Source organism: Barbus barbus, assembly GCF_936440315.1.
Source record: "Barbus barbus genome assembly, chromosome: 32".
In the NCBI taxonomy this organism is placed as follows: domain Eukaryota; kingdom Metazoa; phylum Chordata; class Actinopteri; order Cypriniformes; family Cyprinidae; genus Barbus; species Barbus barbus.
The window spans coordinates 4,041,064-4,063,971 of NC_136760.1; the positions used below are offsets into that span (position 1 = coordinate 4,041,064).

Consider the following 22,908-nt stretch of genomic DNA (forward strand, 5'->3'; position numbering starts at 1 on the left):
TATTGTTCAGTTCACTGTACATGGTTTTTCATAGACAAAGGGCATAGTGGGTACACACCTTATACAAATATAATTCTAATTAATAATGATCAGATATAACATACTGCATGCACTGTTGAGCAGTGTTTATAGTCTACAGTAACTTAAAAACAATAAGTATAGAATTTAAATCAAATTGTATTCTACAACTGACAAGAGATTCTAATTTGCCTACAGTTTGTTTACCACTGGCCACACGAGGGCGCTCTTAAATCACTCATTGTGTGTGCAGACTTCAGGCTTTTTCATAATAACAATTTCTCATAAAGCAAAATCAGTTTTGAAATGGAAATTTTTGTTTCAGCCAAACTACATACGGAAAGTCTGAATGGTTAGAAAGCAAGTTTGAATGTTAGGAAGCATTAAGCTCAGCATTGAGGATGGACGGACAGACAGACAGGTAGATTTTAAATGCAACTGGAATTTAAAATGTTGAGAAAGCTCAACGTGTCTGCAGATATGGTGAAAACTATAAAGAAGTTGGTCATATTGGATTACTCATTCCTGAAAACCTGTCCAGCTGAGATAATTATAGCCACAAGGAGGTCAGAGCCACTGCCAGACATGCAAATCAAATGAAAAACACAGACCAATTCATTTTTGCCATGTGGACCTTCATTATACACCACATGGTTAAACTCATTACAGAAGAGATTAATTTATTTTGCAAAGGTGCTATTAATAAAGGGAGCGTGTTTGTGTTTGTAGTTTGTACATGAGTAAAATGCTTTTTTTTTTTTTTACTCTTTGGGGTTTTTTTCATATTCTTTTATGTTGCAGCCTTCTGCTTGCTCTTTTTCACATCAATCGACACCCCATACCATATCATGATAAAGCAAAAAGCACACACCAGTCAAAGTGTTGAAAAACTCTTACAGACAATCCAAAGGAATGGGAAGAACCTGAGCTCATTTTTAAAGGGGTGTTTTTTTTCTAGGCTCGATTATGCTTATGGGGTGCAGTCTAACCTGTTAAAGGTGGGGTAAGTGATTTCTGGAAGCCGATGTTGATATTTGAAATCATCAAAACAAACACGTCCCTACCCCAAAAAGGGTCTCGCCCCTATTTTGATAGCTCCACCCCACACATATGTAGCCTACGCTACCCAGGCAACGATTAGTTCTGTGAAACAAAGCAAAACCCATGCTACACCATATCTACACCAGATGCGAGCGGCGCAACAAAATACAATAGAAGTCATTATAATCAGTGATGCGGTCTACACTGGATGCTGAGCGGTTCGACACAACAAATTCCCGACAGAAAACTGCTGCCGCATTCTATTTATGATGTGCTGACAGAAATTTCAAATGATTTTCAATGGTCGCTTTATCGCGTCCAGTGTAGGCAGACTTTAGCTGTTGCCCGGTGCAGACACGGTGTTACTCACCTATCGAGAAGAACCAAAGTAACCTCTGCGTCCGATCGCAGGCATTCCGCTCCTTGAGTTCTCTCCAGCACTGGAAAGCTGATTCGATATTTACATGGGTCCTACTTCTTGCCTTATTGCTCTGCAGACATTTTTCATTTTTATCCGCCATCTCTATCTTTCTGTTGCTCGGCTGTTCAATGAATGCTCTCTCCTCCACATCATGACTAGACAGACCCCTTACTGCTGACTGGCTACAAGTTTGTTTTGGTACTCTGCCCCGACTCAGTTTTCTAAAGTGTTTTTAAAAAGCTTTTAAAAGCTTTTTTTTTTTAACATTATTTTTCATTTACATTTATTCATTTAGCAGACACTTTTATCCAAAGTGACTTACAACTGAAGAATACAATAAGCGATTCGTCATAAAGATGCAAATAAATGCAGGAAGTGCTTGCTATACAAAGTTTCAGGCATTGTTCAGATTGGTACAAGCTAGACAGGGAGAGATTAAGGGAAGAGAAAGCAAAGTTTTTCTTTATTTTTTTTTGCATAATTTACCTTTATTCTACACCGCTCTGTGGTTTCTCTTATGAATACTCTGATGATTTCCTTATTTTATGAAGCCCCTCCCTCAGAAATACGTAATGTGCTCAGTTAGCTGTACCAGTGTGTTGTGATTCGCTAAACCGTGTAGTGCACGTGTAGAAACGTCACACCCCTCACCTTAGTGTCATGTGCTCTGGTTGTATGGTAAACAATGGCATCGTCAATATTGCTTATAAATTTGAGCCTGATTGAGACCCAGAGAATATGAGAGCATGGCAACAACTCTTCCTCTTCTCTAAAGCAGGGCAATATGGTCCCGCCCCTTTTGTTGCATGTTCCCGGGGGCAGGGTTTATGTAAATTTAAGGGATTGTGATGTCACCAACCCAGGAAGTAACTCGTTGTAGTCCATACGACCCGTAAAGTGCCGTAATTGTAAAAGACAAAATCTCCGTTTGCATTGAACTTTCAGCGTTGTAACTTTGTATTGTTAGTATTGTTTATACTCCAACAGCAACATTACACAACTTCACAACTGAAGTTAAAAAACTAAAATCAATCAACCACCCCTTTAAGTGTAAAAACATGGCACTTATGTCAGTATGATGTGTTAGTGTTTTCTTTTCTATAAAAAAAAAAAATAAAAAATAAAAAAATAATAAAGAATTTTACCAGAAGTCTGCAACATAAAAGGTGAAAAACTGAATACTTTTTGAATGCACTGTATTTGATTGAATCATACTGAATTATAATTGAATGTACAGAGCTCCATATAGTCTGATAACATGAAAGCGTTGAGTATCAGACTTACTTTGCTTTGGCGCCAGCATCATCATAGCCTTTGTTTGAGACATCATCCAGACCTCCAATCAAGTGTTTGAAGGACCTGCGAATGCGAACAGAAAAATTGATTACTTTCATGTGTTCTATTCATAGATGGCCTCAGATATAAAGGAAGTAAAGATTCTGGGCAGATACTGGGTCGATTCAAAATGGTTTTGTCTTAATCAGAAATTCATACTGACCTTGTTTTATGATTGAGGCCTAATGAGCACTACTAAAAAGCAAAAGGTCTACACTAAATGTACACTATTTTTTCTTAATTTTCCATATAGCCTTTTGCAGGATGATACTATTGTTCAATTAATAGTTCTGGCCACTGGCATATTTTTATGACATATTTCAGATTAACTTGCCCCTGATCAAGAGCCACAACAGATTCAAAGCAAAAAACAAAAATACAAATAAAAAAATCATCAGATTAGCAACAACACAATATAAAATTAGGAAAAAAATGTTGGAAAGTTTCTAATAAAAAAAGAATGTTGATTCAAGTACGTTTTAATGCGTAATACTAAAGCACTAGGTCTGCAAACCTTCTAAGGTTTAGAAATGGGATCTTTGCGAGTTTGTAATAAAGTGTATTTTTAATAATAACAAAAAAAATGTTAGACTGACACCATAATGAAACAAAATGTGCCATTTCAGGAACCATTTGTATTGAATAATGCCATATACAGACAATTATCATTTAGGAACAAGCAATCTGACTACAAGCTGTGTAGATCTATGATCTGCACAGGACAGAGTCCATCCCAAATGCTTTTCATCCTATTAAACTTCCAGCCGTTCGTCATCATTTGAAGGAAAGACAGCTGTAGCTTTCTCTCTCCCATCTGTTTATAAGGCAGAATATGTCTGACATCACACATAGAACATTTTGTTCTGCTTCTACAATAAGACAAGAATTTGGCTTGCAAAACCTGAAGATCTGGGTCTGGGACATGGAGGGGTAAAATAATCAAATGTCTGGCACTTCAATAGCAGCACAAATAAACAACGAGGGATATAGTAAAAAGTTATCAAGATAGTTTGAATATGATTGTTATAACAAAGAGGAAAAATGCTGAACATATGCAGAAAAACTGTTGTCTATATTCTATATAAATATATATAAATTCTATATAAAAAGAAAAGCTTTTAAATTCATATTTCCAAAACAATAAAGGCAGCAGTTTGGCGAGGCTTTTGAGCGTAATCTCTGCAAAACAGACATGTTCATTTTATAAAACCTGTTACAGGACAATTAATTATATATATATTTGGTCCACCAAGTCATACTCAAAGTGTACGAGTTTTTATTTGAACTAAAATATAAAGATGTTCTTCCCTAATGTCACTCTTTTATTTTATTCAGCAGTTTATTCACTATACACTAAGACAATAAGAGAGGAGCCAATAGGATTAAACACCCTTTTGTGATATTCAGAGAAAATATGTCTCCTTCTCTCCTCAAAATAAAGGTTCTTTACTGGCATCTGCAGTTCAATGATGAACCTTTATCATTTCCATTGGACCATAAAGGCTCTTTATAAAACATGTCTTCAGATTATTAAAATTATCATAACACTAATAAAAATGGTTCTTTTAAGAACACTTCACTGAAAGGTTATTTGAGGAATTTGAGGTTCAAGTCAATACTTTCTGGGATGAAAAATGTCTAAGTCAAGTCTCAAGTATTTATTTTGCAGCTTAGTGTGATTAAGTATGACACTTCTTGATGTTTCCATCTCTGTCACCAAACTATTCATTCATCATTAGCATATAAATAGTTGAGTTGCTTTGAATCTGCAGCGTCCTAATCTGGACTGATGTGATAAATCAACAAGAAACTTAAATTGAGTATTTATCCTAGGTTTTGCATGCATTAGGAAAGCAAACAGGGTCACTTTTAATTTCATGTTGATTTGAAAATCCTGCCTTCATCTAATGTCATGCCATAGCTTGCCAGTAGTCAAAATATGTCATCCTTTAATGCAATACATAAAAATAGTGTTTATGTTTTTCCCTGTCCTCTTATTAAATCAGATAAATATTTTATGTTGCTACAGGATAAGAGATTTAGACATGAGTAGGAGCCAGTAATAATGTTCATTACTACAGCTGCTGCGCTTCAGGATGTGACTCATCCACCAGAGAATTCTCACATTATCTCATATTTTTATGAGAACTCTGAGGAAACATTGAAACTAAAAGGGGAACAATCATTTTACGATTGCGAGCTGAAATGTAGGATTAATTGAAAACTTTAAATGTCATCTTACCATGATTTATACAGTCTTTTGAGTCTTGACAGCTGAGGTCAGGCAGGACAGCGTTAACCCGAGCCATAATAATGATTTGATGGACATTTAAAGTGTGAATGACTTTATATCACGGCACTGCTGACCCATTTAATGATCTATTCTTAGCCCAGTCCCAAGCGAAGCCCCAGAATTAGCAGCAGAAATGTGCTGGGTGTGTGAACCCAAAGTCACTCATGTATACTTACATTTCTGCCATTAAAATACTATTTTACTGAGATATACTAGCTGCTATTTAAAAGGTCATTCAGTTCCTTGACTCAGAAGTGAAGTCTGTAATTTCTGCTTCACCAACAGAACCAAACCAAACTGCAAAAATGCTGCTTTAATGCACAACAAGTTAACAGGTCCATGACAAATGAGGGAGTCTAAAATTGATCAGAAAACCTTATCATAAATCTAGTTTTAAAATATAATATTAAAACTCATGTTGAATTCATATGACTTTAAAAAACTTATTTTCAGCGAAAAGCTTTAAAAAGACTCCAAAAATGTTAAAAGGTGTAACCATCAATTATAATATGTGACCCTGGAGCACAAAAGCAGTCAAAAGTAACACGGGTATATTTGTATTGTATGGGTCAAAATTAAAAAAATATATATTTTATGCCAAAAATAATTAGGATATTAAGCAAACTCAACTAGGATATTAAATATACTCTTAAATATCAGGTGTTTTTGAAATGTTGTAGCATATGATATTATACTATATATATATATATATATATATATAGTGTTTTTAAAGAATACTATACTATAATATAATATAATATAATATAACTGAATTGTCGTGGCCTAATGGTTAGAGAGTTGGACTCGTGATTCAAAGGTTGCGGGTTCGAGTCTCCGGCTGGCAGGAATTGTAGGTGGGGGGAGTGAATGTACAGCGCTCTCTCCACCCTCAATACCACGACTGAGGTGCCCTTGAGCAAGGCACCGAACCCCCAATTGCTCCCCGGGCGCTGCAGCATGGCTGCCCACTGCTCCGGGTGTGTGTTCACGGTGTGTGTGTGTGTGTGCATTTGTTCACTACTCACTGCTGTGTGTGTGCACTTGGATGGGTTAAACGCAGAGCACCAATTTCGAGTATGGGTCACCATACTTGACAATACGTCACGACTTTACTTTACTTTACTTTACGTGTGTGTGTGTTCCCGTTGAGTTCCGTTTTGCCCTTATTTGGTCTATTTCCTGTCATTAGTTAATCATCGTTTATTCTATTCACCTGTTCTGTATTAATCATCTTGTTTGCGTTCCTTCATAAGACCTCAGTTCTCCCCTAGTCTTTATCTCAGTTTGATGTTAATAAAGGAAAACGTGTGTTGATGCTACTTCGTTTTGTTTCATTTTACTACAACCACTAAATCCGTGACAATAATAAAATATAATGCTTTTTCTTTATTACGATTTCATTTACTTCATGCCTAAAAGATATTAAAAATAATTGTAGTTAAGAAATTAAAAACCATGTATAACAAAAGTTGTTTATATGAATTTAACATAAATAAATCCAAACAATAAAACAGAGTATGTGACTATGGAGAAAATGAAATCCCTATGGAGAAAATGAAAGGTTCAAATACGTCCCCATCCCAAGATGATAAAAAGTGAGTTTTACTGTTGTGCTCTATTCCTACAGGAAATCAGCTGCATGAATCAGTGGTTAAAATCCCCACTGATCACAGGTCAGCTAGCACACAATTTAACAACAACAAGAGTCTTTTAATGAGCATTACCATAAACCCCTGACTGATGACAGGGCTCAGATAATGGCGAATTGCTGCAGTGAGTGTGAAAGTCAATTTGCATGTGAGGCTGCTTATTATATCGCTTCCTCAGAAAAATCAAAGTCTCTAGAGCATGATGTCTACAGAGACGAGAGGAGGTCTACGAGTCCCGCTGCACAGCACGGCATTGTGCTCCTACTGTTTTGTCACACGCTGTGCCACTCAAATGAGGACATAGGTTGTTTCCAGACAGTCTGCTGTCTACAGATGGCAAACAAGAAAAAATGGCTCCCTGAAGTTAACTAGCGTAAACTAGCATGAACTTGCCACAGTGAAAGTCGTATGAGGTCATTAGAAATTAGCAACGATAATTTAGTGAGCACACAGTGGAAAAGATGAAAGATTTATCAAATTTCACAGCACCAGTACACACATACACACACACGCATACACACACACACAAAAAACCCACTCTCTGTCGATGACGAGGCAAGTGACAGCTTCAGCAGCGATGACGTTAGCCGTCCTGATGTCTTCTCTGCGGAGACACAAAGAATACATGTCAATCATGCAAGTCTAAAATGTATTTATTTTTTAATAATTACTGAATTACAATATCATTTCATTAGAGGATAATACGAAGGAAACATAGTGTCTCATAAATGAGTTTGTTTACATTTCCAGTCAAATACCTTAATTAAAAAAAAACTGGAGGAAAAAAATTATAGCATATTTATATTAAACTGGGAACTGTGGTTAAGCAGCACATGGATATACTTATATATATATATATATATATATATATATATATATATATATATATATATATATACACACACATACATGAATGAATGATACTATTAGTTTTATATTTTTGAAGTGTCACATAATGTGAGATAAGATGGTTATTTAATATATAAAACATTTTTGTTGAATTTTCAGCAAAAATAGCAACTATAAAAAAACACATCTACAGTGATATAAAATCTTAATAAGTTTGCATGCATTAAAGATTTGATTTCAGCCAGACTAAAGCAATAATTTGTATTTTTATAATGTCATGTAAAATTTTAGCCCAATTAAAATCATGCCAGTCTGATTTTATGAAGTCAAACTAAAACACCTAAAAGAAAAAGTCAGATAAAATGAGCGATTTAATCCTTCAAATCATTATTTAATTACGCATTGCATCATGAATAGCTTACTGGGATAGACAGATGAAGACTGTAGCTCAACTCCTCAAAGAGGAGTGTGCAATTACCTTAAAAAGCCAGTAAATTGCCTGCCACATCGTAGTCATGGTATGTTATGAAAGTACACATTTAAAAATATAATTACTATTTTTTTATGGATTTTCATGTTTTAAGATCAAAACTCTGGGTGTGGGGCAATGTATTTGCTTTTATGCATTTGAAAAGTGGCAAAATAAATTATAAAAGTAAAATGTTTCCAGGTTCCAATGTTTCCAATGTGATCTTTATATAATACAAGGACAATACACAAACTGTGACATGTCACCCTCATCCTCAGTTTTGACATATGAGTCTCCAATTAGCACCACGCAGTTGTGAATATTCTTCACTTTGCTGTGGTCAAGTCTATGTTTAGGGTGTCATCAGTGTCCGCTGTCCTGAGACTCATCTGCATATGCTGGAATTCAACTGCCTCAAACCGGCTCTCATTAGATATGATGTTTCCCGGTCCAACTGTGAAAAATATACCTCTCATTGAGGCCGAACATATCGGAGGTGCCGCAACTCTTGCAAATAAGGTCCAATTATAGCACCTAAAGGGATTATTACATCAGTCCTGTGCTATTCACATCACAGCTACACTTATCACATCAATCACATGAGGATAAAAACTGCCACTGAGAAAGTCCAGCACAGCTAAACATCTTTCAGTTACCATGGCACACTTCAGAGGCAGAGAGATGTCTTTGAATTCTGTGACAGCATTAGGTGAGGATGGAGTCAAAGAAAGACAGAGGCAGGTTAAGACCTACCAGCGCAAACGTGTTTCAGCTGTCAGTCAAAGTCTGGATGTAGTGAGTGCACATCACAGCAAGTATGGTGTGAGGTTTATGAAGGAAAGGTCAGAGCCGTCAATCAAGCTGGGAGAATAACAGAATAAAGTGACACAACGAAAGGTTCTCCAAGAAACCAAGGTTAATGTGCCGGTTATGGAGCATGAGAGGTCTTCGATGTAGCCCTGTAATTGTAGGTTGGTGCACTCAAAAATACATGTTTGATAGCCCTTGTTCATTGCATTAATTGTATACAGCAATGTGAATATTATCAGTTTGTATTCAAAGCAAAAATAAATAAATTAATACAGGTTTGAAAGAACATGAGAGTACTTGAAAATATAATTAGGCCTAGTTTTATTTTTGGGTGAATCAAAGCATTATGTACATTAAAGTATGGCTGAGATTGAGCTGACAAGGAAATAGCACTGATATAGCAATGATTTTAATTTTCTAGGAAACTTATATTCAGATAAATGTCTTTTCAGATGCTTTTATACTAAAATAACTTCCAATAAAGCCACTATATATATTGTGTATGTAACTGAAAAAGAATTGTCGCTAACTAATACAATCACAAACATGCAGCACTACAAGTCAAATACACACAAAAACTGTAGTTAAAATGTCAATGCTATGCTAAAAAAAAGACAAAATAACAGGCAAGGAATCATATATGATAAATATCATAAAACATGTTAAGAATGTGCATGGATCTTCTAATTAATTTTCTAATTAAAAGAAAGCTTATATTGTACTTAATGAAAATTAAGTCTATTCTAGGACATTACAGTTTTGGGGTTTGGACATGGGTTTTATTATAATTTAAACCTCTCGTTCCCAGTTCTTATTAACATTGCACAATGAAATAAGATATTATTTAAAAAGTAAAAATGTATTTATACATGATTGTATATGTTGTCCTATTAATTAACAGTTTAAATAAATTGTAAAATTTCTACTGCAATTAAAGTAATATAAATCGCCTTTGAGAATAAACAATAAAATTGGTAATTTGGCCAAGGCAATATGCTTGATTGCCATGAAAACAATGTCACATTTAAAAAAATGCTAAATGATCTTGAAAAGGCCCTAATTTCATTTGATTTTGAGGAGATTTTGGTAATGTACCCTGACATGTTTTCATTGGCTTCACCCATACAGTGGTCCTTAATCTAAGTGTGTTTGTATACTTCCGTTCCGGTGCGTAGACTACAGAAGAAGACAATTACTCTAAGGTCTGGTCAACATCTCCTTAACTGGCAACAAATGAATTGTTTTGGTTCAACAAGCTGTTTTGCTTAAGAGGGACATGAAAGTTTACTTAGCATACAAGCTGTTGCACATCAAAGCAGTGGGCAGCCTTTAATCCACAAGACCATAGCTATTGTTATGCCTGTTACTTAGTCAAATCCCAGGCAGTTCCCATATCACACAAACACAACTGGGAACGGCATAAAAATATTGTTTAAGATGAAAGACTGACTTGATCAACTTCAATAGAGTGCTGATTGATTTGCTAAACACTCAAAAAAGGGAGAAACTAAACAAACAACCACCAAAACAAAAACGTAAGATTGTGTACTAATTAAAGCTGAGAGTGAGAGGTGAGATCAAAGACATGAAGATCAATAACACACATTTGCAGGAGTAACACCTCTTCAGGTGAAAACTAATGCACTACACAGCATATTACTCCTCATCAGCTCGGTGGTCCTTGGGCTTAGATCAAAGCAAGAGCCATCTAACTAGGTGGCTTTGTGAAAGTAACAATTGATCAATAGATCACATTATGTAACTATAAATATACAGCTGATATATATTTGTAACAACAGTACTTGCAATGACAATACCTTGCTCTAAAGTATTTAATGGTAAAAATAGATTCTGCCTAAATTTAATAGTTACGACATATATTGTAGCTAATACAACAGGTAATTAGGTAGTATCCATCAATGTAATCAAAAACAGAACTGAATCATTAATTAACATTAACTTTGCTATTGCATTAATAATAATTTATTTTTAGGCTAACTTATAAATATACTATTGTGCATAAATGTATTGAAATGTATTAAAAATGTACTTGTTAGTTTGTGACATCTAATGCATTAACTGGTTATTGTAAAATGTCACCAATTAAAATGGTGCTTCCAATCAGACTTCAAGGTATTTTGGTGAAAGTTCATCTGTCACTTGGTAAAAGCTAGTCAGATACTTTGTGAATGTGAATTACTGCAGAGATAGTTCAAGAGACATTTAGAAACCCTCAAACACTCAAGCTAAAGCCTATAGATTAGTTTCGCTTCACTTTCAATTTAATCAGAAAGCTCAGAAACAATATTTAATTTCACTCTCTTGTGCATCTCTGGTTGGCATAGCATACTGAACTAGAAGCACTTCTGGTGAAGACTTGAACATCGGGGTTCAAAAGGAATGAAAGTGTGCCCTCCTTGATCCAAGATTTCATCAAGAGCTCTCCTCCCATGAGTCCTGTGGCCAAAACACATCCTACTAGTTTCTCCTTCAAGTTAATCCTAACAAATATTAATTTTCCCAGCACGGACCTTTTATTTTATTTGAAATCTGCAGTCTCTTTATTTCAGTCCATTAACAGCTTGCCCCTTTTTCAGGGTCGATGACAAGCTCAATATCGCAACACAGCTGTGCAACACCAGCCAAGTGCATTGATGCATGCTTGTTACATATATATATATATATATATTGTAGAAACCCCTTACTGTGTTAACTACTATTCATTGGAGTAATTGCCCAACAATAACAATTAAATGGATTGTTGTTTACCACAACCACCACCATTAATGGACTAACGCTTCCTCTGATCTCCACTAGGGGTCCCCACTGCATATGTTCTATCTGTATCCCTTGCAACAGATGATCAGAAAGTTTCAGAACTAAAACCATCATGTGGAAATAAATGTGGAAATCACATTTGAAAAGCATCTCTTTGCTTATCAGGAATAACTCAAATCAAAAACTGTAATGGCAGCTGCGTGAAGGTGCCTGCAGTTGGCCTCTATTGAATCAGCAGCAGTGGGATTGTGCAAGAATATGTAAATAAAGCGGAGGATGATGTTCATAACCGGTCTGTCCTGTGAGAAATATGAGGTGGGGAGGAATGGATGTGCATCTGACTGTTCTGACACAACTGGTCTCATCTTCTTCAAATTAGCTCTACACATGAAGCGCTGTGTGCTCCCAGTCCATTAGATGGTACCCTTGCAAATAAAGCCTGAGATAGGCATTTTCATATAAGCCCATTTCAAATCAGGTTAAAAGCCAAATGAAATGCAGTTCACAGCTCAATTCCATAATGTGAAATATTTCCAAGTGAAGCAGGAGACAAATGTAAAGGAAGACTTCTCAAATAATATATATCAGTAATGTCAGCCGTAAAAAAAGAAAGTTCTTTCAGAGGTAGAGCAAGTTATTGCATTCAGATGAAAGATTCAGATTTATTTCTCATATAGCCAGAATGTGTATTTAGGAAGCTAATAAGGTAAATTTGGACGACACGGTGAGTTTAAATGCTTTCAAAATTCCTTTCAAAAAGTATTCCCACAGCAAGTTGAACAACTCTTTGTTTGGATGTGCATTTGATTTTTTGCAGTTAGCAGCCCATTAGGCTGTCCCTGCAGCAAATGATACATTGAGCGCATAATTGATGTCAACGGATGCTTTTGTAAACATGGACAGCAGCCAGCTGCAATTGCAGTGCTGTAAGTAGTATGCAAAAAGTTCTTACCCTTGAAGAGCTTTTTCTCCAAACCAGTCTCCTTTACCTAATGCCCGCAGATAGACAGGGGTCCCATTGGGTGGATCTTCTCGAGTAACGTTCACCTGCAATTACAGGTGTTTGGTCCTGAGAAGCTGCAGGAAGGCTAAATAAACCATTGATTTGTTCCTAAAATATCAATTATTTAACTTTTACATTTGTTGTAGGTTGGTATTTGTTGGTATTTGTCACACTAATGATACTAAATGACAGAGCAACAATAGAGAGAGTGTATTTGAAGGGATGAAGGGTCTTGAAAATGCATTCAGATTAATGGCCAGTTCACACAAAAATTAACATTTTGAAGGAAGAATTCTGAAGAACTGACACACAGCTCTTTTCCTTACAATATTTCACAGTGACCGCCTCTATCAAGCTTCAGAAAGAAAATGAATCTCCAGAACAGCAAAATGATCTACAGTCTATGACTTACAGTCTAAATCCTCTGTAGTCAGTCAATGGCTTCATATAATTGCTCAGTCAATAGCATGTAATAGTAATAGCTTCAGGAACTGACTGAAATTTATGTAGTTATTATTAACTAAGCATCTTCCCCTTCACTAAAGCCCTCAAATCTAAAAGTTTCATTGGGAAACCTTTACAGTATATAACTTAAACAGTTTCCAGCTGAAATGAACACTAGTGGCAGTAAAAGACCAACCACTTTACAGGGCAGATTATTTATTAATAAAGACTTATTTTTATTCAGTTGCAATGTTTTGTAGTCCACCCAACATTAAAATGTATTCCTTCATTGAAAGGGAAGATTGTCAGTGAATAATGCCTTAAATTTAAACTTAAAGTTCTTCATACAAAGATGCTGTATAACTTTCAAAGATTTGGAATATAGCACACAGATCATGTGGACATTTATGACACTTTTTATGTTGGTTTCTGTCATTTTTGGAGCTTGACATATACGGTCATAATGAAGTACTGTATTGTTGTTTGTGAAAGTGCAGCATGAAGATTCTTCAAAACGTCTGAAATCCTTTTTAAGACTTTTGACTTTTTGGGCCCTATTTTAACAATCTAAGTACATGGTCTAAAGCGCAGGCCGCAGGTACATTTAGGGAGTGTCCGCAAAGACTGAACGCATCTCCAGAGAGGAAACAGAGCTGCTCATGCGCGAGCAAATAGGTAGCCTCATTCTGAGAGTACGCGCGTTGTGGACCCGCCTATAGGCACGTTACTAAGACGCTCTTTAAATAACAAAAAAAAAAATACTGCCCCATTGACTTTAGACCAGGTTTTAGTTGGTCAATGGCGTGGTCTATTTCCGTAGCCTCAAAATAGCAACGCGCCAACAATGCGCCTGAAATGTATTTGCTATTTACATAACCTGGCCTAGGAGGTGAAAATGATAACGGATAATGATAAATGATAACGTCGGGCTTAAACTAGCAAAAAACACTTGTGTCGCGCCTAGCGCCGCATTGCGCCGGTTGTATGATAGGGCCCAGGTCTTCAACCTGCATACAGGTTTGGAACGGCATAAGGGAGAGTAAATGATGACAGGAAATATACTTTTCTTCAAAAGTTGTTCATGCATGCAACCTTAGTGATATTCTGTCTCTGTGCTGGAAAAGATCTTACCTTTCCCTTGCTAATGATAAAGAACGTGTCCCCTCTGGCACCTTGTCTGATAATGTACTCTCCATCACTGTAGTGAGTCTGAGAAACGAGATAAAGAAAGAGAGGCAAAGAGAGAGAATTACTAAAGTGTATTTTTTTCCTTTCTGGTTCAATTTTCACAGTGTTGCTCCATCACAATCATCCTCAAGCCATCATTAAGACTGCTTCAGGGCTGTAACACCAAAACAAGAACAGAAGTCCTCATAGCTGTAATACATGCTACTGGCAAACCACAACGACACCCGATGCAAATGTAACTCTTTAAGAAACTTCGACTGAAACCTCAATGTTTAGACTAGTTATTTTAAGGCCTGAAAAAAAAACCTACAAAAGTGCTTGAATGCTGATTCCTGATTTCACACACCATTATATGGTGTTTACTAAGGCAAACATCACTATAATTATACTCATACTCAAGGGTCTGAGTAAACCTTTACCTTAAATACTGATGTGCAATTTTTCTACTTTTGTTTCTACTACAGTTATAAAAGACACCTCAAATTGTGTGGGTTGTTGTGGAGAGGTGTATTGTGTGGTGTTGTTTTTTTAAGCACTTGGACTTCAGATTATAGAGAGCAGGATATTATAAAGCCTCGGAGTTGCAATCTGTTGACTTGGGTCAATAAATAACCACCTAGGATCACCTAGAACACCATAGGAGAACTGCATAGCAATGTGATGAAACCTCAGAACACCATAGCAACTGCATAGCAATGCCCTGGTATCCAGCCACAACATCCATGACAATTTTTAAAGCACCACTTATTTTTTATCCAGCAAATGGAAAATCTTTTTGTTTCTAAACGTGTTTTATGCAATTCATAACATAATGCGAGTAGACCATTTTCTTTTACAGTCAGTTTTCTCTGGTCAAGTACTTTAATGGAAGAGCAACAGCTGGAAAATGATCTTGTATAAAAATCTTGGCAAAAATAATGTTTGGTATACTGGAATACTTGGAATACCTTGCTTGATTTGATTTACCACATTTGATTGACTTAATGAAATAAATAATAATCATTACTATATGTTTCTACAACCATGATGCAATGGGATTGTCATGAAATATGTTTCTTTGCGTGTGCTGTTCCTGACAACAGCCTTTGTAACTGAACTATTTGTTCTTCAGTTTACAGCAGTAGAATGAATGTGCTGCTCCAGCAGCATTGTGCAGTTCATAGGTCTATTACTGAGCTCACCTTGAGGAAGTAATAATGTTGAGGTTCAGTACTGAATTTGACTCTGTTTTGTACTGTTAAGATGTATTATTAAATACCACCTCAACATCTCTCAACAGCATCTGTGGCTTGCTGAAAATAATTCTGACTCGTCCAGCATTTCTATGCACAAATGAAAATCACATTTATAGTAATACAATAGAAGTTCCAGAGGCTTTAAAGCATAAATGGGAAATTCTTACATAAAAGGCTAAAATAAAATTATTATTTTTATTTTTTTATTTTGTAAACTGTGAATATTATTTGTTAGTGCTATAAAGCTTATTTACAGAATTTTAATGTAAAATGTCCTACTTTTCTTGGTGGATGAATTCTGGCTATATACAATTCCTGTGGAGTTTTACTAGAATATACTGAATATTGCAGAATAGCATATTACCATACTATTTTCGCTGCAGTATATACTGTGCTGTGCACAGAATGCTAATTTTCCATATAAAACATCTGGAATACCTTCTAAATTTGCTAAAATATACAGTATATAACAGAGCTAACTGAATGGAATACCTAATTTTTTTACGTGGTCTACTTTGTGCGATGAATAAACGGGAAGTATTATAAGCTGCGATTTTTAACATCTTGTTCTAGACATTATCCGACTAGACTGCTAAATGTTGAGTACAAAAATAGGAAAGCTGTTATACCCTGTGTGAGCGAAGTCAGTAACATGTAGTTCTATTGTGATAAAATCAATAGCATTAATATTAGCATATTATTGACAATGTTATTAGCATTTTCAAGAAAAAGAAAATCCTCATTTATTGTCGCGTAATCCCTACTGATTTACTATTTAACTTTAACTGCAACCCTTCTCCTGAAATCCCCCCTCTTTCCACTCTTTGCCCTACATTCTTTTATTCCTACCATAAGGCCTCACACATCTGATGGAAAAATCTGACTTTCTGACCCATGTTGCTCCAAGTAGAACAGTGCAGTGTGGGAATGCCTGCCAACTCCAGCACTTCACAAGCATGTCTGGGATAAAGCTCAGATATAGCTAACTGTCGTAGACACAGGATAACAGAGTGCAATAGGGATGTCCGCTTTTTAAGCAGCCTTGGTTTCAGAATTGTTTTTTCCCATTCACTTTCTTCATAAGCTTTTCAAACAATCTTCAATAAAGACACACAAACCAAACCAACCATATCTGAAACTAAAATGCATGTGAAAATTAGGGAAAAAAAGACAAAAGCACAAGGGTTTTGTTGTTGTTGTTTTTTAAATGAGGAAATGTTTTTTATACATAGTTTACAAGAAAATACTAATTTCAGTCTTTCTAAAAGTGTAGGGAGTCTTGATTAAATCACTGGGAGTGTGTGGTCACTACTGAGCATTGGAACAATTCTCGTTTCCTTGGTAACAGCAGCTTATTTGATTGGTGGATCTCTTTTCAGGATTATGGACAGGGATGGTACTCACAGAGAATTCAGCAATTTCTATTTTATTTATGTATTTGCTTGTTGGTTTTCTTTGACAGAAAAGCATTCACAGTCATGGTTTATATGTTGTAGTTTAAAGGGGTCATCGGATGCGACATGCACTTTTACAAGCTGTTAGAACTGAAATGTGTGTTGGCAGTATGTGTACAACCACTCTATAATGATAAAGATCCACCCAGTGGTTTTTATTTAATCTCGTTAAATCATTTGCCCTTTCTCATATTGAGACAATATGATGTCACACTGACTGGACTGGTGTCTAGACCCGCCCTGAGTGATCTATCATCAGTCCACATTGTTTCACCACCGGAGCAGATGTAGACAAGAATGTCTCCTAAGCGATTGAGGTGTTCTGTTGTTGGATGAAATAATGAACATAACAGTAGTCATTTACTCATCTGAGCCGCTGAAGATGCAGTGGATTACATTTGTTTTTGAAGGGAATGCGCCCCCGATCTGCCTAAATGTGTCTATCTTTGTGCGAATCATTCATCATCCAGCTTCACCTCCAGAAGAAGTGAATTTAAGGTTTTTTAATGAATCTTTGCAAATCGCCTTTCTTAATAATGTCCTAATTAGCAAGTTTCACGATGAATGTGGCTAAAGTTTATCATCTCTCAGAGAGTGGCTCGGGGGTGAGCAGAGCTCATTTGCATTTAAAGTGGCATGCGAGAATACAGCTTACTTTACACCCCACGGGTGGAGTGACGTAGAGACCAGAGAACTTAAAAGCGCATCCGAAACAAGCAACATTAGCTTCTGTGTTTTAAGCAAGCGCTCTGATAGACAAACAACAGAAAATAAGACTGACACATTTCACGCAGTCACAATCACTTCTATATGGCGAGCTACAGACAGCACATTAGACCATGTGTTCTTCTCTGCCCACGCTAAACTTTACAGGTGTGAATACAAGCAGTCATTGTGTTGTTTATTTTGGAGCGGAGCACACACATTCAGCTCTCGAGGGAATCTCCCGCAAACGCACCGCTCCTGCCAGGCATTTGCGGTTCCTGTCCCACTGTTGTTGAGGCACGGCGGCAATTGGGTTCGCGGGGATCGCATTTAAATCTAACACGCGCTCTCTGGGTTCGGAAGCCCACGGTGTGGTCTCTTCCCCTTTTGAGTGAGAGAGAGTGCTGTGCTGCAGCTATCTTCGTCCGACGAGATTGATGTTGTTAACATTATTGTGGATGAGATTGAGTACTTGCCATCTCAATCTTTTGAATATGAAAAGCATACTGCATTTTAGATCACTCGTTTCTCCCTGCCCTCGCTATAATAAGGGGTGGGGATGCACGCAATTTTATATGTGTGGTTTGTTTTGGAGCAAAGCATGCACAGTCAGTTCTTGAGGGGGCTACCTGTGTTCATTCATATTAACCCTAAGTGTACTAGTGAAAATGCATTTCCTTAGATGTTTAGCTCTGCTCCCGCTGGCGTTTCTTCTCGAGGGAAGAAAGTTTTATGCAATGTAGAATGGAGTGACTTGCCTCGGCAACGCGTGCATTATGGGTCGGCAGCAAAATAATGCCACGGGAGGTTCTTTCTCTCTCTTTCCCCAAACACATGCAAATGTATATGCGTTTGCAGGCTGTTATTTGCCATTGTTTTATATTGCATCATATATTATAATCAGACCGTGATCACTTATCTGGTTCTTTGGCTGCATTTAATTCTGATGACGGCTCGCTACCTCCTAGGAGGTCTCCAGAGCAGCTAGATTGGCTGTTCCCTGCCGGTCCTCCACTTCAGGGCACCAATTTAGCCGCTCTAAGCACACCAGAGGTCAGTCTCGAGAGACTGATTCCCTTAGTAGACTATCTGGCAGCGTGGAAGCTTCTGCCAAATGTGTCACAATGGGTCATGGGTCCTGTGCACTGTAAAAAGAGGCAAAGACCTCTATTCAACAAGGGTATTTCCCACTCTGGTGGGCCCCGAGTAGGCTCTGGTCATGGAACAAAAAGTAGTGGACACTCTTTTGAGGAAGGAGGCCATCGAGGTGGTCCCTCTTCACGACAGAGAGCCTGGGTTTTACAACCGGTACTTCATCGTTCCAAAGAAGGATGGGGGGTTGCGTCCGATTCTAGATCTGCGTCTGTTGAACCGCTCAGTCATACGACTCAAGTTCAAAATGCTCACGCTCAAACAAGTCGTGTCTCAAATCAGGTCCGAGGACATATATCCAATCTAACTCAACACGTGAAGTTCCTGAGGTTTGCTTTCGAGGGCAAAGCTTACCAATTTGGGTTCTTCCTTTCGGTCTTGTACTCTCACCCTGCACGTTTACTAAGTGTGTGGATGCTGCTCTGGCTCCTCTGTGATTCCAGGGCATATGCATACTCAACTACATCGACGATTGGTTGATTAAACGGATGGGGTTAAGATTAACGCAAATAAATTTATTTAGGCGTAGTGTGGAATTCGACTACGATGCAGGCACATCCGTCTCCTGCTCGGATCGAGTCGATCCTCACGGCAGTAAAAAAAAAAAAAAGAGTGAAAGAAGGCCAGTCACTCACTGTTATTCAGCTGCCATCAGACTGTTGGGTCTGATGGCAGCTGCGTCCAACATGATACCTTTTGGCCTGCTGTACATGAGACCCTTGCAGTGGTGGCTCAGGACCAAGGGTTTTCCCCAAGGGGTAACCCGTTCCTCATGATCAAGGTCATGCGGATAGGCTTATGGGCCTTCGAAACTATGGTTCCTGTCACAGGGGCAGGGACGGTCATAAGTGGCCGCACCGCCCAGGGTCTGTGAAAAGGTCTCATGTGGCAAATAAATTGTCTGGAGATGTTGGCCAAGTTTCATGCTCTGAAACACTTTCTCCCAGACCTAAGAGGCTCTAAAAGGCCAGCATGTGCTCTCTCACCCCACACTTTCACCTAATGTGGGGATGCTGCTCTGGCTCCTCTGTGATTCCAGGGCATCTGCATACTCAACTACATCAACCATTGGTTGATACTAGCTCAATCAGAGCAGATAGCAGTTCGGCATCGAGATGTCGGTCTCGCTCACTTGAAACGGTTGGGGTTAAGACTGAACGCAAAGAAAAGTGTGCTTTCTCCAGTACAGAGGACCACAATGCAGGCACATCTGTCTTCTGCTCAGATCGAGTCAATCCTCATGGCAGTCAAGAGAGTGAAAGAAGACCAGTCACTCAGTGTGAAGCCCATGTCGTTGCGTAGCGCTAATGACGGATGCCTCCCTCACAGGTTGGGGGAGCGGTCATGAGTGGCCGCACCGCCCAAGTTCTGTGGGAGGGTTGCCGTGGCACATCAACTGCCTGGAGATGCTGGCAGTGTTTCAAGCATTGAAACAATTTCTCCCAGACCTGAGAGGCCATCATGTGCTAGTTCTTACATCAACCGCCAGGGGGGTCTGCGCTCGCGCCCCCTATACAGGCACACCAGATCCTTCTGTGGGCCTAGGGGAAACTGCTCTCCTTGAGGGTTAGTGTACATCCCTGGGCACCTCAATCAGGGAGCAGACATCCTGTCGAGACAGGGGTTGAGACCATGGGAATGGAAGCTCCACACCGAGGTGATGGAGCAGACTTGTAAGAAGTTTGGTCAAGTCCACGTGGACTTGTTTGCATCTCGAGAGACCTCACAATGTCCCCTCTGGTTCTCTCTGACTCATCCAGCTCCACTGGGGCACAGCTCATAGCATCCAGTCTCTCAACCGAGGTTGTTGAGACCATCCTCCAGTCCAGAGCTCCCTCAACGAGGAAACTGTACTCCATGAAATGTAGACTCTTCACTTCATGGTGCGGAGGCCGCCAGCTTGACCCAGTTAACTGCCCATTTTGTTAAGTTCTGGAGTTCCTGTAGGAACAATTCTCCGCATGTTGGACCCCCTCCACCTTTAGGGTGTTCATGGCAGCCATAGCTGCTTACCACGTTCCTCTGGGTAGTCAGTCATTAGGGGTGATACCTGTTTCTTTCGTTGTACTTGAGGCCAGGAGAAGTATGGTACCGCTCCAGACTCTCAGGTACATCCGTCTTAGCTGTGCTCGCCAGGATTTCCTGCATGTGTTTTGAAAGCCTTATCAAAAACGTGGGTATGCCTACAGTACATAATATCCAAAGCAACCCATGCAGATAAGTTGTTTATGTCTGGACACACAAATCAGATTTGATCACTTGGAATTAATAGTGCATACAGTCTGCCTGAAAAGATCTGATTTGAGGAAAAATCTGATTTGTCTGCAGTCTGAACATAGCCTTTGTATCTAGTTTTTCAACTTCCTACAATGCTGTCAGTCATCTCTGAAAGATTGCACTTTACATTGTGTTTTAAAGTTCATTAATTGGGTCTCTGAATGCCTCCTGTCTGGCACTTTTAGGTCGGTGGATGCATTTCTGAGGTACTAGAGATAAAGACATTGCAGTTTGGTCAAAAGCTATTAGATACTGCAGGAAAAATCAATGTCTAATTGTACTAAACATTTTACTAAAGTTCACATTAAAGTCTTTAAAAACTTTCCTAAGATTAAATACATTGCCTTTCTGAATGTGTTCAAGATAGACATTGTGAGTGATACTGGAGTGTCTTTGAAAAAACTACTTATTTGGTATATCTTCATCCTGAAAGAAGAAAATGTTGTGATCACAAATATATATTTTCTAATCAATATTTCAATGTTTTAGGGCCTTGATCATTATAGTAATGATCATGCTGTGGAAAGAGAAAACTTTTAAATGAAAAGTCAATTCCCATCTTAAAAAAAAGGCACTGAACAGTGGAACTCTTATTTTCATTTCATCTCGTGTCTTCGTCCTTGTGTTCCCCAGGAGGACATTATCATCAAGCATCCATTTGGTTTCATTTTTAAAAAATGAAAAGCTATTTGCTGTCATTTCCTACTTCAAATGGGTTGCAGGTGAGTCATCAATTAAAGAGCCATAGATATTCAAACTAGAACATCATGCTGAGCGGTTCTCTGCGATGACCTTCTCCACACCGAACTGCAAAATATACGATAGGCTACCACAAGTTTGCTTCACCATCAGGCTTGCAAAGTATGAAAAAATATTCAATGTGCCAGGAAATTTGGCAGTGCAGAACATCCCACACATCCACTCACTTGAAACAGAAGGTCTTGATGATGAGATAATATCTAATACTGCCGTTGCATTACTGTATTAGCTGTACACCTATTTGCATACACCATTTAAGCCATCTAAGTCCAATAATATCAGCAAAAAAGGACAAGGGGAACATTTTATTCGGAGGGCCACATAGAGCTAATTGCGTCAGCTGTTTTTTTTTGCCTTGTCTTATTAAGTCCTGTGTTAAATGCCCTTTTTATTTTTCACCATATAGATTCAGTCAACCTATCCTGTTTTTTGTTTAGTCAAGTTTTAAATGACTATAACTCTGGGAAAGTTCAGTCTATGGAAACTTCATATTCATCATGTTTTAGTCACGTTCAATCATGGTAAAACAGATAATTGGTAACACTATTTTGATGGTCCCTTTTGAACATTCTGTTGATAATAAGTAACTATGTACTTATGTGTCAACAAACTCTCAGTAGATAATTAGTAGGCTGTCTGATTAATATCTGCCAACTATTTATAGTGATAGTCTCCCAACAGATAATCTACTGACTATAACTTAACTTTGCAAGTACATGTCAATTTATTCTAACCCTAACTCTACCAGTCTACTTATACTGTACTAACACTAATGAGAGTTTGTATACATGTAGATGCAACATCACTTATAGTCAACAGAATGTGTTAAAGGGACCATCAAAATAAAGTGATAATGGAAAGATTATTATAATTATTTATCAAAATTGTAATCATGATAACTGATCATGATCGCTGTAAATTGAGAAGTTTCATCAGAAATGCTGGACTGCATTTTCTTCTATAAGCACAAAAAAACAGACAATGTCATACATATGGTTTATTTTACCTCATCTAGTTGCCTTAAATGA

General features: G+C 37.8%; 1 protein-coding gene across 3 annotated transcripts in view; it reads right to left on the bottom strand.

Annotated features, from left to right (window-relative positions):
• LOC306852560 (cGMP-dependent protein kinase 1) overlaps positions 1-22,908 on the bottom strand; it is a 167,934-nt gene that overhangs the window by 21,560 nt on the left and 123,466 nt on the right. For all 3 annotated transcript variants that reach the window (XM_079389483.1, XM_079389484.1, XM_079389485.1), the window contains 4 exons: positions 14,242-14,319; positions 12,616-12,710; positions 7,296-7,361; positions 2,765-2,839 (listed from right to left, as the gene is read on the bottom strand). In XM_079389483.1, coding sequence (XP_079245609.1) covers positions 2,765-2,839; positions 7,296-7,361; positions 12,616-12,710; positions 14,242-14,319 — 314 coding nt within the window. The remainder of the gene's footprint in view (positions 1-2,764; positions 2,840-7,295; positions 7,362-12,615; positions 12,711-14,241; positions 14,320-22,908) is intronic.